This window comes from Leiobunum rupestre, chromosome 2 (genome assembly GCF_980474605.1).
Source record: "Leiobunum rupestre chromosome 2, qqLeiRupe1.1.hap1, whole genome shotgun sequence".
Lineage (NCBI taxonomy): Eukaryota > Metazoa > Arthropoda > Arachnida > Opiliones > Sclerosomatidae > Leiobunum > Leiobunum rupestre.
The window spans coordinates 83358126-83374473 of NC_143385.1; the positions used below are offsets into that span (position 1 = coordinate 83358126).

The 16348-nt window shown below is 36.4% G+C and overlaps 1 protein-coding gene across 1 annotated transcript; it reads left to right on the plus strand.

Annotated features, from left to right (window-relative positions):
• The first annotated feature begins 516 nt into the window (after positions 1-516).
• On the plus strand, positions 517-14951 carry LOC149959772 (delta(24)-sterol reductase-like). The gene is made up of 8 exons (XM_090166534.1): positions 517-1092; positions 4377-4638; positions 5299-5417; positions 6958-7215; positions 8673-8813; positions 10148-10345; positions 13633-13811; positions 14704-14951. Exons 1-8 carry the CDS (start codon positions 916-918, stop codon positions 14855-14857), a joined length of 1488 nt encoding a protein of 495 aa, XP_090022660.1. The 5' UTR covers positions 517-915; the 3' UTR covers positions 14858-14951.
• Positions 14952-16348: the final 1397 nt, after the last annotated feature.

Consider the following 16348-nt stretch of genomic DNA (forward strand, 5'->3'; position numbering starts at 1 on the left):
ACAACAATAATTTCACGTTCATAAACATTTCGTGGGCATATTCTTTCCAACAAGCCCTCAAGCAGCTCTCTACGTCAAACAGACCCGAAATGGCGGCCAAATGAAAACGGCCAGAAACTTTTGTCCGGGACTGTACGTGATTGAAGGTATTTTATGCATATTAAATCGTGCTTCTGGCCGGATATTTAGAAAATACTAAAACGAAGAAAGCAATGGTATTTTCCGGCTGTAACTAGGCGCAAAGAAAATATACTGCGAATTAACAAATAACCGTGAAATCAATGTTGCCGGTCATGGATTGTTCAGAATGGCGACGCCCACGTTTTTGGCCCGAAACGAAGTCTATTGAATGATGTCATTTCAAATCTCTGGAATCTTGCCAAGTTATAAAATAAAATATGCTTGTTAAATATATCGCGTTATTTTTATTCAAGGTTGCCATTCTTTAACGATGCGAGCTTCCGAGATGCTTGACGACCTTCGAAAGATTAAGAATGTGCTTATTTCTGCTGTTGAGAGAATGACTATGTCGAAGGGATCCGCTGGCATTGTGGTCGTATTTTAAGCTCTGTCACGAGAAGGGGGCGGGAAACACGCCCCTGGTTTGCGCGTAGGGAACCAATAATATACATGGCTGATTTGATTTGATTTAGGGGGAAGGAGCTTACTATTAGTGTTTGGTGGGAATGGGATCAACGTTAAAAATCGTACCAACAGAGTCATTCTCTCGAAATAGAAATCAGTACATTCTTGATAAGATACGTATACGATAACTGAGCTATTGACTTTTTAAAAATTGCTGATAGGCCACTTATCTCGGTAATGTAGACACGGGTAAAACTGTGGAAATTCTTTTCGAGATCCAACTAACTCGACTGAGTTCACGTCACTTACGTTGAGTTCAATCCGTTGAAAATGTCGAGTTTGTTAGAACACTTAATCGTTCGCTATCGTTCGCTATTTGTGTGTTTCTTCTTGTTACCAATCTCTTTCGTGTACGATATTCTATTCTACGCCAGAAACAGAATCGTTTTCGCGCTGAGGACGGCGCCAAAACTTCACGATGAACGAGTTAAAGAGGTTCAAAATCAGGTAGGCCTTTTGAGATATTTTATGCTTGGTGGAATGCGGTAAATTGCGTGGCTGTAGGAACCGGAGGAGCAATGACCACCATGAAACGTGTAATTATAACCTCACCGGGTCCACCCACTGGAATACGTAGGTTTTTATCACGGAGTTAATTACTTAAGATATTTTTAATCCAAAACGGTTGCCAAAATTTAGTACTAACGTTTGTTTTGCTTAATTTTTTTATTTGAGAAAAACCTTATCTTCGTTTAGAATAGGCTCGGAACGTTTTATAAAAGAAATGTTTTAGAACTGTTATTTAAAGAAAATTAAAATTTTAAATCCGAGGGGTTTTTGGTATTTAAAAATATCCGGGATTTTTGTGGACCCCCCCCCCCCCCCAACTTCGAAGCACTGCTACTCAGTGCTGCATTATCTATAAGGCTGATTAGACTGAACCCATCAAGCAGGGGCCCCATGCATCACAAGGGAAGGAGCTATGTCTGCGGGCCCAAAAGTAACCCTTAGTCTAATCGATCTTCGGTGTCATCGTCATTATTTGGTTCTGTTAATGTTTTTAAGTCTGTGTAGAAAATATAACAAGTTTAACAAATAAATTATGTATAATATAATAATACATAATAAATTTATTTTTAAATAATGTACAAATACAGGTCTATAGCAATATTAAGTAAGATAAAAAATATTATATCAGAAATTTTAAATAACTTTAGTGTTCATTTAAAACATTGGTTAGAAATGTTATAAAACTTTAAAAGCGTAGTTATATCTTTATTCCTCCAGCTTCTTATACTTCCTAATTCGTTTAGATTTCTCACAATCAGTGGTTTTACATTGAACGCGATAAACCACGTAATACAGGAAATATTGCTTCTAGAGGAATGTAAAGGAAACAATTTTATTTCCTTGCAGCCAGGCTTGAAATTGAGTTGAACTATAGAAGCACCTATCGCAGGTTTCATCAATTAGTTTTAGTATTAGTATTACCATAAGTAACATTAACAATAAGTATGGTAATTAACGAGATTTACAACCAAACTGATTTTCATAGTTATTGCGCAATCAACATGTTTTCTCAGCACAGAGGTCTCTAGGGTCTAAAATATGCGAGACTCCCGTTAAGCCTAAATATCTGGTTTCCGATAGATAGGCGAAATATTAGGCTAAAATTTTAAAATTAAAAAAGGTTTTCTCCTGTTTTTTATCACGTATGATTCGCACGCGGGCTTCAAAACAAAACCAAAGCCCCTCGCGACTCCAGAACGTGCTCTCCGATAATAGGCTTAAATGTTTATCAAAAAGGAGTCATCCAAAATGATAAGCCGGGAGTCCAAGTCACGCATTGTAACCCGGCCACCTGAATTAAGGGCTTCAAAAGTCGCATGATGACTTAGGCCTAAGGTGGTGCCTTGGGTATTAGCCTAGCTGATTATTATTATTATTATTAGTATCAGTGCCGAAAAAAGGTTCGGTTAGAAAATTAGCATTTAAGCAATAGGAAGTGTCATACTTATTGTTATTATGTTACTCATGGTATTACTGACGGGTTAAAGACAATAATTATTTGTTAAATGAATGTTTTTAAAGAAAACAAGCTTAATAGAATAAGTGAAATTAATTTTTATTAACTTGGGCACGTAGATTTTTTACATTGGAAAACTGAGTAGTTAAATGAAATAATATAACAAATATGTCACAATTTAAAGGGGCACAGAATCGTTTGATTTATGGAATCAGGGCTTGAGAAATGCCAAATTATGATTGGTTGGATCTGCCATCACGAGGTAAGGGGAGGAACTACCTAAAATCTCTGATGAATTTTTCAAATTATTCTGTGACCTTTTAAAACCAATTGAAATTGACTCGTTGAGTCAAGTTAAACCAGGTTTTGTCCCGTCGCGTATCCCATCACTGTAATTAGCAAGTGACATGTCTTTCCAGAACCTACAATCTTCCCAAGTCGTATGCATCAGCGCCCCCTGTGGCATGAAAGTAAAGTGTTAGTGTACTTAATTGATATTGCATTTAAAGCTTTAACAAAATCCAGTGACAAAAAAGTTTTCTTATACGCGTCAAAATAATAATTTTATTCCTTTTCATTTATAATATTCGTGTGCATTTCATTTTTAAAAGGTATTGTTACACTAGGCTATCGTGTACTGTTACTATTAACCTAACTACTTCAATAACTAAAGCTAGGTTATTGAAAGGTTGTTTATTCACTTCGCGTACTTATTACATGGAATTCTCGGACCAAATAGATCATTCTTATCAAAAACGAATAAAATATTTAATCGCCACAATTTCCAATAATAGACCGGTTTCGCCCTATACCTTAACTTTCCATATATTTTAATCCCCACCACTATCCCCTATTCGGCTTTCCGTTGCTACGCAACGAGTTTTTACATTTTTACTGATTAGGCTTAGATTTTCTTTTTGTTGCACCTAGGAGTAACAAACACAGCACCCCACACAAAGAGAACGCAGCTATCCTTTAAACATGCTAACGCAGTGTTGTGTACAAATTTCATTGGATGAGCCTTTCCGCTGAACGTTTTACGGAAATAGGGAAGACAATTTCCGAATTTTCCCCTTCCGACGGCAGCTGGCGCAAAAGCGTCTAACCAATGAAAACTGTACACAAGAAAATACACGACTTTTGACGGGTTGCTTTCTGTTTGTGTGGGGTGCTGTGTTTGTTGCTCCTAGGTTGCACAGTACTGTGCCTTTTATTTATTGTCGAAGGCTTATTGGTCCGAGTAACTCGAACGTTTTTTAAATTTCTTTAAATTGGCTTAGGGTTTAGCCAATTTGAACCACCTTTTCATTACGGACTTTTCTACCCTTTCGCGTGTTTTGCGATCACTGAACTGTAACAGTACTTAAAGTTCAAAATTAATGGTGGTTGTGGATCATCTAACAGACGTTTCTATAAAGCATCTTCAAGGAAATTGTCATGAAGTAATATTTCCTAGAGCTAGGACCTACAAGTTACTGTTTATATAGTGCCTGTTGAAATGATGGAAACTATTGACATGTACTTTATGCAATAAGTATATCGTTTTTTGACATATTAAGGCTTATCAAAATCACCATTATTACCAAACTGTAATAGTATATAATTTTGAGAATAGATGGCCCTACAATAAATACTGAAATGTCTTACTTGCTGCACGATGTGAGCTTCCTTAGAAGTATTTAAATATGGTATTTAAATCGACGAATGAGACACCCATTCCTATTTATCTACAAAAGGAAAGATCAGTAAAAAAAGCCATTTTTAGGTGAGAAAATGGAATGAATCCGACCAGAGCAAACCGATGTGCACAGCACGACCAGGATATCAGACTGTCAGCTTTCGGGAAGGAATCTACAAACAGACTCTCAACCGAATCAGCATTAATTTGGTGGACATTCTGAAGGTGGACACCGAACGAAGGACAGTGACTGTGGAGCCGTTGGTGAACATAGGACAGATCACAGCCACGTTGAACGCGATCGGGTGGACTTTGCCAATCATACCGGAATTAGATGATTTAACAGTAGGTAATCGATTGAAAAGACAAGGGCAGAAATTGTTATTATATAAATATCTTATCAATCAAGATATTCACGAATTTTTTTTCCCGAAAGATATATTTTACATTTAAAGAAATTTTAATATTGTATTTATTTCCATTTATGGGAATATCAAATGCACTTTGTTTAAACCTGAAACCTAGGAATAACAAACACAAGGAGAACGCAGCTAGCCTTTAAACACGCTAACGCATCGCTGTGTACAAATTTCATTGGACGAGCCTTTAGGCTGAATGTTTTACGGAAAGGGGGAAGACAATTTCCGAATTTTCCAGTTCCGACGGTAGCAGGGGCTAAAGCCGTTAACCAATGAAAATTTTCCGAAGAAAATGCACGACTTTTGACGGGTTGCGTTCTTCTTGCGTGAGGTTCTGTGTTTGTTGCTCCTAGCTGAAACTAATCAACGTATGCAATTGAAGATTACATTATCACCTGTAATCAGAAGCCACGTGACATTTTGAAAAATATATTTAAAATATTTTAAATGAAAACACGTGCTTTAAAAACCGTTTGATATCTTCGCGAAACTTTGTGGTAGAAGACTGCAGTGTCCCCCACTATTATCATAATTTATTGTAAAATTGGAAGTTACCGTTTTAAAGTGTTAAATGTCAATCTTCTTTTTAGGAGGCCTAATCATGGGATCTGGAATAGAATCATCGTCCCACGAGTTCGGATTGTTTCAGCACATTTGCCTGTCGTACGATTTAGTGATGGCTGATGGATCCTTAGTTCATTGCAGTAAGGTACTCGCACTGTATTTATAATTACTATCAGCAATACCTACAGTTACTAGGTACGTTTATCTTAATGTTAAGACTTTGCAGAACATAATGGGACAACGTCTTCTCCCTTTATGCCCAAGACAATTTGCACATGCTTCTTAACCTTTTCGGAAAATTAATATCCCCCCTCCCCCTTTGACAAATTTCGTGTTACAAGGTTTTCTCCAGAGAGCACTAAGTCCCACATTGAAAAATGGATATTCAGTTGATTATGATCGTTTCTGTCAATAGAATGCTATTTTATTGAATTTTTTGTACGAACTATTTTAGTGTCAAAGTGTTATTAACATTTTATCAATCTATTCGCGACCGTAAACTATCAGTACGCCTCCCTTGGTTCGCCATTGAAATCCAGAAAGGTAGCGGCTAAAGCAGAAGCTATAAGTTTTTCCTCATCGTTCTTCATAAATTTTACTTAATAAATAACTTGCTTTAATACTATAGGCTTCGCCCGGGGTCTTAGTTTTAATGAATTAGATCTATTTTGTACGTAAGAAATGTAAAAGCTGTAGCGAAAACGCAACACGCGTAGCAAAAACTGTAGCAAAAACGTCAAAGCTCTAGAGCTAACCGTTCTCGAGTACAAATAAATAAATAAATAAATAAATAAATGGACAAACTTTAAGACTTATAGTTATAGATGATACTTGCAATTTAATCTAATTGATGCTTATATTTTTATAAGTTTATTTATGAAAATAAACGTTCTTATGACTTTTTAATTCGTCTGTAACCGACGCCAGATCATAGGCATCCGCACAACCTAGGGGAAGCTACCACCATTTCGCCACCTAGACTCGTTTCGGTCGCGAATTAAAATTTCGGGTATGTAACATAATGGTATTGATCCTGGTATAATTCATATTTATCAAATAAATATAAAAAAATTATAATATAATTAACAGGACAACATCTTTCGAAAAATTTGTAATTTCCATTGATGTTCACTTAAGGGGATTGGGTTGTTCTGCTCACGGGAAGAGTGAAAATTCTGTCCAACCATAGACCATCTACCCCAAGAAGGACTGGCGTCAACCTCGAAAAAGTCTCAAAAGTGATGCGGCTTTATTTACAGCAAACAGATAATAGCGCGTGAAAATCATAAAATTTACGAAATAAAAATTAAAAGGTCGTGTGCGAGCCAGCTTCTACAACACATTTTTTATTGTCGCGTGTGCTCATCTATGTACCTTTAAAACTGCCTCTACTTGCCGTGAGATGGCCTGCTCATAAAAAACCCACATCACATTCGAGATTTAAAAATTTGTTACTACCAGCGATACATATCCCTCTTGGGGTAGGTGGTCTCTGGTCCCACAGACTAGCTAGATTGAGTTAAGTAGCACGTCTGAAATAACGTTCCTATCTTAAGAAGTACCATAATAAAAGTAGCATTTTCGATAAATCACTTAGCAAACCTCATTATTCATACGCAACAGAAACTTTCGTAAGCCACATACCTGTAGGTTTAATTTTATATCTATGATTAACTGATCAACAGGAAGAAAACTCTGATTTGTTCTACGCCGTTCCGTGGTCGCACGGCGCGTTGGGTTTCCTGGTAGCAGCCGAAATCAAAATTATTCCAGCCAAGAAGTACGTCAGGGTGCACTACAAACCGTGTTTCTCACCCGAGCAAATCCAAATGGTCATTGCTAGTAACATCGGAAAATACGACTTCATCGAAGGAATTGCCTATTCCGAATCCACGGCGGTCATCATGTGCGCCGACATGGTGGACGATGTAGAAACTGATCTGGTACAATTTCTAAATTCGTCTTGTGTAATTGATTATAAGAGAAACCGATGGTAGAAATGTAAAATGACTTTAAATGAGTTGACGGCTGATATCCCTTGCTCTTTGAAATAACTAAAAACCTTAAGCAAGTGTCAGCGACATCCAATGCACTATAATAGCTTTGGGAAACAGGACCAAGAATCGCTACTGCAATCGGTGACTCGTTGCTCGTTGGCAGTTTCTAAATGTTATGTTAACGTGAATTGCCTAAGCCTATGACCCTGTGATTTTTACGTTAAATCCGGCGCAATTTTACTGGGACCTTATGAACATGGGTCTGAGAGAGAAAAGTCCGCCTCGAATTAGGAAATAGTACAAGGAACTATTGTTTACGTTCAGTTATGGGAAAAGGTCCAAAGGATTTCCATCTATCTGTCGGTAGAGGTACTAAAATTGGTTAAAAACCATTTAAATGGATAGAGGACGTCCGAAAATGGTTATACAAAAAAATTCATGTTAATATTTCCAGTATTTGATTTATTATTAGCAACCAAATTTCGTGTTTTATCCCCCCCCCCCGACTCGAGAGTCGAGACTTGGTTGAACCTACCTGCAGCGCCATCTCGTGAGCGAAATATTATTTTCCCCAGTTTTATCGTTTTTCGGTCGGAACTGTCGTCTGCTACGACATTCTCCTTTGCTTTTTAACCGAGTTATATTCGTAGATTGTAATTTATCGTGTTTTTAAAATGCCTTACACGCCGCCCTTTCTCAAATTTTAGCGACTTCGTTCTTTTGGCGCTGCACGTAGGTTCAACTGCGATTTCTGAAATTTTTGGAGCCGTTTGATGTAGGTTGTGGAAAAAGTTGCGTAATTTTTTGAATACTTTTCCAAAAACGATAAATATTCAGGGACATAATCATTAATATATTTTCTATAACCTTTTTTTGAGGGGCGTTGGGCTCGACCAGTCAGCGAGCGTTATGCCGTCACGTGGTAGACGCAAAAATTCTTAAGCCTACTTTTAAAGACTTTCAAAATTGCTCCTTATATCACGTGACAGCGAAACGCTCGCTGATTAGTCCAACTCAAAGAGCTTCAAAAACCGGGAAAATAAAGTAGAGATATTTAAACATTTTTTTCTCCGTTGTACAGTCGTTTTCCCGTGCGCCAGAACAACGGGGAAAGGTGGTAAAACGAGAAAATAGAGAAAATCAGGAAAACAGTGCTCGTGTGAACCAGCCTTTAGAAATAATTTTTTTTTCCAAGTTAATAGCTTGAATATTTCATTTGAGAAAATTGCGAAAACGCTGATGCCAAAGAATGGGAATTTTTATAATTTTTTTTTTCATTTATAGTCGAATTTTCGATTGTAGTGTAAGGCTTATTTAACACAAAAGAATATTTGTGGACACATTGTCCTAGAAAATTAAATTATTGATATGTAATTTCATAAAAACATTTTTCATTTTTGAAGGTAAATAGAATTTGCAGTTACAACAAGCCTTGGTTCTTCAAGCACGTGGAGTCATTTTTGAAAAAAGGATCAGCAACCGAGTACATCCCTCTTCGAGACTATTATCACCGCCACTCAAGAGCCCTCTTTTGGGAAATGAAGGTAACTAAGAAAACAAGTGAAATGCATAAAATAGTGGTGAATATTGATCAAACAAGTGCTTTTGATTGGACGATCTTCAGTAAATATCCACCTCAACGTTGAAAAAAGTAGAAAAAGTACACAAATATACTCAACGTTGAGTAGATCTCGACATTGAAAATGTCAATCCAGAGTTTCGAGTAAAATAGAAACGAAATTACCAAGGCTAACTTAACATACCGAAATTTAGTCGTTTTTGAGAATCTGGAAATATATAAATAAAATTACCAAGGCTAACATAACATACCGGAATTCAGTCATTAACGAGAAATATGAAAAATCGCTAAGGCTAATCTAACATACCGGAATTTAGTCGTTATCGAGAATCTGGATAAATGGGAAAACTATTACCGAGACTAACCTAACATACCGGAATTTAGTCGTTTTCGATAAATATTAAAACTACTAAGGGTAATCTAACAAACCGGAATTTAGTCGTTATCGACAATCTGGATGAATGGGAAAATCGTGTTTGAGAAATGGGAAATATTACTAAGGATAACATACCAGAATTTAGAAGTTTTTCGAGAAATGAGAAAAAAGTACAAAGATTATCTTTATATCTTTCTATAATCTTAAAGTACTAAGATCTAACCAGTTCGCAGAAATTTTATTGTTTTGTCGAGAAGGTCACATGAATTTAACAATACAATGTAAAAGAAAATGATTGTAAATGTTTTCTGTGTTTAATTCTAAACTAAGAACTGACGAGCTATCATTTCAAAACTTAGTTTAGATAATAAGCTAGACTAGGAACCATTTAAGCCCAAGTCATCAAGCGATTTTTAGCCCATAAATTTATGTGGCCGGGTTACAACGCGTAGGAGGGAAGAGACAGCCCCACATGCCACGCGAGCTAACAGCACCCTACACTAACTATAACCGGTAACCTATTTACAAGTTTTTATAGAAACGTCTATAGTAAAAAGAGGGCAAAAAAACTAAATCCTAACAAATTTCAGGTAATGATAAAACTTTCCAAATACTCGGACCAATCGGTCTTCGAGAAAAAAACCTCTTTACAAGTTTTTATAGAAAGGGAAAACCCCTTAAACAGTGGGGATAACTTGCAAACACAACGCGGAAGGAGTAGTTCCGAGTTTTCACCCAGTGCCACAAGCTGGGATCAAACCCGGCTCCTCTTGCTGCGAGGTGAAAGTGCAAACCACTCCGCCACCCCACTAATTATCTAGTAGATTCCTTCGCGGAGTAAACATCGTTTCCTTAATTATAATTATGTGTATATTGACATTTTGGGTATCGGAAAGAAATTGAAATGTTAATATGATTTTCAGTATATTTTGCCATTTGGAAACCATTGGCTCTTCAGGAATCTCTTCGGTTGGCTGATGCCGCCAAAGATCTCTCTCCTGAAACTGACTCAAGGAGAAACTATCAAAGAACTTTATGAAAAGCATCATTTCATTCAAGACATGTTTGTCCCCTTGCATACTCTCCAACGGGCCTTGGCGTTCTTCGATGACGCTGTCAAAGTACGTGCCATCCATATTTTAAGTTCAAAGGCTAGAAATAAGCCTAATATACTGTTTATATAAAGAATTGTGAAAATTCAGGGTTGTATTGGTGGTAAGCAGTAACTTAATTTCAAACTGCCATTTCGTACTAAGCCAAATTTGTACTCCACTATAGTACTATAGGCATTTTCTACTAACAGAGTTTGTTTATCTAAATCGTATTTGAAAGAATTATCATCCAATAAGCTAGGAAAAACGGCCGGGGCAAAGTCGCATATGGTTGTAGGACTAGGAACTCCTACAAACATTTCACCCTAAAAGTCAGTGCTCCTAGCGACAAAAACAATAATATCGTTAATCAATCAGCAAACGCCTTACTTTATACTTCATTTAAAGAAAGTTTACCATAGTATCAGATGACGATTGAACACGATCGTCGAAATTTAAAACCACGTTGCAAAAATAAATATTAAGTTAAATTACGCGAAAAGGAGGTAGAAACGTCTATAGTAAAAAGAGAGCAAAAAACTATACCCTAACAAATTTCAGGTAATGATAAAACTTTTCAAATACTCGGGACCAATGGGTCTTCTAGGAAAAAAACAAATTAAAATGGTAATAAAAGAGCCAGAATTTCCCGCGGTAGACTGGTTTCGCACTATTTGGAGGTCATCAGTACCGCGCTCAAAATTCTGGCTATTTTAATTTGTTTTTCATTCTAAGATCTATTTGGTCCGAATTTCGGATTTTAATTTTATTCTCGAAGACCTATTGGTCCAAGTATTTCGTAAGTTTTATCATTACCTGAAATTTGTTAGGGTTTAGCTTTTTCGCCCCATTTTTACCTAGAAGGGGTTATACAATCACCGTGTCTGTCAGTCAGGCCTGCGAACGCGTTCGCATTTTCAGGGCAAAGGGTAGTCACTGCGTACGCAGTTTCTCGAAGGGTTGGCAAAACCACCGTGTGACGGTGAGCGTTAACGGATTGATTTGCGGTTGGGTTTGGTTTGGTTGGTGTTTTTTCGTCAACGCTCACCGGATATTTCGTTATTGTTATGTTGTAGGTCGTAAATGTTGAGTTCGTGTTGTGACTGTTGTGGGTGTTGAGTTCGTTTTATGATGGTTGTGGATGTTGAGTATGTTGTGTTTGTATGGGCGTTTTCTCTCCAACTTCTTCTTAATGACTTTGGGACGGACCGAGTGCTGCGTGTAATGCTACCTCTCAACGTCCAATGGCAGGGTTTCCACCAGTTGTACACGGTATTCGTCTTAGTATCAATTTGCGAATTTTTGGCGCCGGCCGGGAATCGAACCCGGGTCTGCCTCGTGCAAGAGATGTACTCTAACCACTCAGCCACCAACGCTTGATAAGTTACGGTGTTTTTCTAAAAAACAGCTTTGGCGAATGTCCTTTACAAAGTTATAACGTTAGGTACTATAATTTATTCTACATCATTTTAAATATTTATAAATTAAATTAATCTTATATTTAATTAAATATTTATAAATTATATTAATCTTAAATTTTATTAAATATTTATAAATTATATTAATCTTATATTTAATTAAATATTTATAAATTATATTAATCTTATATTTAATTAAAAAGAATTAATTATATTAATCAAATATTTACAAATTATATTATATTTAATTGAATATCTGAGTGTTTTAATTTATTTGATCGTGTTCAGGAATTGAACTCGGGTCGCATCGTTACAATGCAGATAGTTTACCGCCGAGCCATCCACTTCCTTTAGGAGAGTAAAAAGTAAAGAAACCATTATGATAAGGCGGGTTTTTTACCTTTTAATAACGCTTAGAAAAAGGATAATTATTCAAAACTCCCGCGGAAACTATATAAAAGTAATAATATAGCGCCACCGTGTGGAGAACTATCAATCAAACCGGGTAAAAAATATAATATCTTAAATTTTTCGAACTTTAGTCAAATCTCGAGGTGTCAAAAAAACCACAAAATAAGGGTATATAAGGCCGTTGCCGTCAATTTAGTTTTTCTTAGTTCTTGGCTGTCAGACGAAATACTACAGGACGGGGTCCTGGTGTCGGTCAAAAGTTATGAGGTAACTTTGCGGTTTTAATTAGTATGTTCGGTCTTCGGTCAAGAAAAGAGTTAAATTGTGTTTCGCGTATGGAACGTGAGTGAATGGACTTCACTGTATGAACAGTGCGTGTTTAAGACTGAAAGTGTTAGAGTAATTGTGAACTAACTCAAGTCAGCTGTAAGATAAAATTGATTGTTATTTTTTTTGAATTGGAATAACCTAATTATACGCTTGAAATTATCAACTCAACCTGTGAGGCTAATTAAGTAGATTGGAAGTAATTAGTAGCGAACAGCTCTCAGCTGTTAATTAAGACGGAGTTTATAGTTAGGTAGTTTGAATTTAGTTAAAATTACTCAGTATAATTTATAATATTTACTTAAGTGTAAGTGTGTTGGGTTTATGTTTCAATCACGATGAACTAAGACACTTGAGTACCAGTTCTGTACAATTACGTAGAAGGGATATATATTGTTGGGCTATTAATCAAGAACGTTCCATAGACTGTTCTGAATAAAAATAAACATTTATAATTTTGTATAATTCTGGTTGCCATTTTATTTTCTAATCACTCGCCCACAACATTACAGTTCTGGCAATCCCGAATCAAATAAATTTTCGATATAACGGCGACGGGAAATTATTCTCGTAAATTTATCGCGCGGCCTTAGGGAATATTCTTTTTACAAAATTTCGATAAACTATCGTTGAATTAAAATCAGCCCAATTCCGTTAAAATTATAAACCAAAAAGCGAACGGTCGTTATAGTACCCTCTGTAGATATTTATTTCATTAAAATTTGCTTCGTATTATACATGTATTCAACTTATAAACTTGTACTGTAAAAAAGGGATAAATTCAATTGTGCAGTGTTATAGTACGTCTAACTCACTGTTGTAACAACTAACTTATGATATTCTGAATAAATTAAAATTGGTCGTTTCGTCTCATTTTAATTATAATTAAAATTTTATACCGGGCGGGATAGAACTGGGATAACATTTTTAACAAATAGCTCTTTAAGATATAACTCCGCAATTTAAAGTTATCTCGAGAAATTAATACCACTAGGGACTATTCTTCCGAGGAGAGGTATATTTTGGCTGGCCAACTTGTTATTATGTACTTCTCTACTTTTTCGCGTAATTTAACTGCATTATAGTCCATAGTTGGTTTCAATTAAGTTAAAAATGGAACCTTGGTGTGTATTTCATTAAATTGTAAACCTAACATTCCAGGTGTATCCTCTATGGCTGTGTCCCATGACTCTTCCAAACGATCCGGGGTTTGTGCACTCAAGTAATGGCGAACCGGAGATTTACGTGGATATTGGAGTCTACGGAGAACCATTAGTCCCGAATTTTGACCCCTCCAACACTACCAGGAAATGTGAAGAATTCGTTCGTTCCACCAAAGGGTAAACGTTCCTTGTATCATCTTTTCGGAGGCTTCTGATTAGTGCTTCCAACGGATTATCAAATTACAGTTGCGTTACCTGATTCGAAAACATTATTACGATATCAGATATCGAATAATCTGCAATTAGCCTAAGATATTATCAGACCAGTAAATATGGGTCAAATTTAAAACCCGAAACTAATCTGGATTCATTGTAAACTGATAGATGAAGGACATCGTAATTCTTCTATGGGATTTGGCTTTCGACAGATTTTTTTCAAATTGAAAGATGTTGTTAAGCTTGATCAAAGGAGCCAAATTGTCTTGGCAAGAAAACTCTATTGGTATTGCCCCGGGTTAGCGACGCGCGAACGTAGAACGCTAACCGCTGGCCGTGACTTCTTTTAAAAAATAGACAATACTAAGTTTTGTCCACTTTTGACCGCTGATACTGGACAAACTAAAGGAGCTAAGAAAATTTTGCTCTTTTGATCAAGCCCAACAACATATGTTTCAATTTGAAAAAAAAATCTGTGTAAAGCTATATCCCATATAAGTGCGATATCCTTTGAGCCGGTTTCAGATACCTCACAGTTATCGATTTTACACATCCCCCGATTAAACTCCTTTAAAAAAATTTATGGCCTCTTTTTAATTTGCTTTTCACTAGATAATTTATCTACTAAACGTATCATTCAGCTCACTGTTCAGCTATCTGAATCTGGTGATATGAATTATAACGGATCAGTTCAGGCGGTTATTTGAGATAATGAATCAGGTGGCTGGGTTGAGGGAATATAAAAGTTGAACCTGATCTGACTAGCTGATTATATTCAGATGGCTCGAATCATCTGATGAATAGAAACATCTAGATAATATAAATGGAATCTAATTTATTTTGGCTCCGACAGATTTCAGATGTTATACGCTGATTCGTACTTGTCGAAGAAAGAGTTTCGTCAAATGTTCGATCACACTTTGTACGATCTGGTCAGAGAGAAGTACAACTGCCAAAAGGCGTTCCCCGATGTTTACGACAAAGTCAACAAAAATGCTCGACGATGAATCAACCCACACATTTGCAATGTTTAAACAAGCGAACTACTTTTCTTTATACAGTATTCTAATTAAAAAAACTTTACCATTAACATTACAATAATTGAGTGCATTTATTTGACGAATTGATTTTGGACTAATGAAAACAGGGACGTTTCGGTTGCACAGAATTTCTTTCACAAGCCCGAAACACTCTACTTCAAATCCCCCTTTCGGGGAAAATTGGTATAACAATGACCACGTTATTGGAGCGGCCATGTTTAAAAAACAGAAGACGTTAATACTGCTTTTTTAAACAAGGCCCTTTCCTGTGATACCTGTGATGTGAGTTACGTAGTTTAATAATAAAAATAATAAGCTAGGCTAATACCCGAGTCACCACCTTGGGCCTAAGTCATCAAGCCTTTTTTAAGATTGATCGGAAGTACTGGGTTTGACGTTTTGGGGGAGTCACGACGTTCCTGTATTCATTAGTCCAAGAATGTTTTATTTTAGCAGCAACGTCTTCTACCATCCGTAAAACACCTCTTAAGCACACCATTTAGAAGGTTTACGAATTTTGAATTGGTCCAAATCGACTAATTTTAGCAGTGCGAAATGTCTTTAACAATGAGTACAATAATTTACGTACTTCGAGCTTAAAATAAGAAAATTAGTTTTTAATCCAATTTCATAATCATTGCTAGTGAAGAAAAGCAAGGAGTATCTAAGGCTTTTTTTCGGGTAGGGTTTAAACTGTGATTTAGAAGTCACTTACGTTTTGCACTTCCCCCTTGATCCATTTCGGGGTTTCGAACGCCAAAACTGGGCCGACTTAAAGGAAGTGTCGGCTCTGGGTGAAGTAGCTCTTTTTTCAACAGATGTTGCTAGCGTCGAAATCAAAACAAGATGCTGAAGCTACATTTTGCCCCAAAAGGCGGGACATAAAAGTATGCTTCGCGTTGATTGACTCGTTTGTAAATTTGTCAATAACTTCAATTATAGTAATTGTTTACAATATATTTTATGTGGGATATATAGTTTAGGTTAAAGTTCACTAAGTAGAGTAAAAGTGGTCTAAATATATTACTCTATAATGGCTGTCTGACGACGTTATTGTTTCGCTAGGATCTAGGACATCTCGTCGCTGGACGAGTGGTCGGCGGACTTTTCGTCGCATACGACAATTCGTACCCGGACCACTGGTCGCCGGACAAGTAGTCGCTTGGAAATTATGCGTAGGCGGACAACTTGTCGCGGGACACATTTTTTATTTATAGATTTTTTTTATTAAAAATACAAACAAAACAGGGGGCGGTTTTTAGAAAAAATAGCGACAACTTACAATTTGTAATTTGTTATCTACAAAATTTGAATTACGTAGTGTTTTTAATAAAAAAAATCTATAAATAAAAAATGTGTCCCGCGACAAGTATAGGTACCCCTTGCGTTGATTGGATCGTTTGCAAATTAGTCAATAACATAAATTACAGCAAATATAAACAATATTTTTCCATAGGA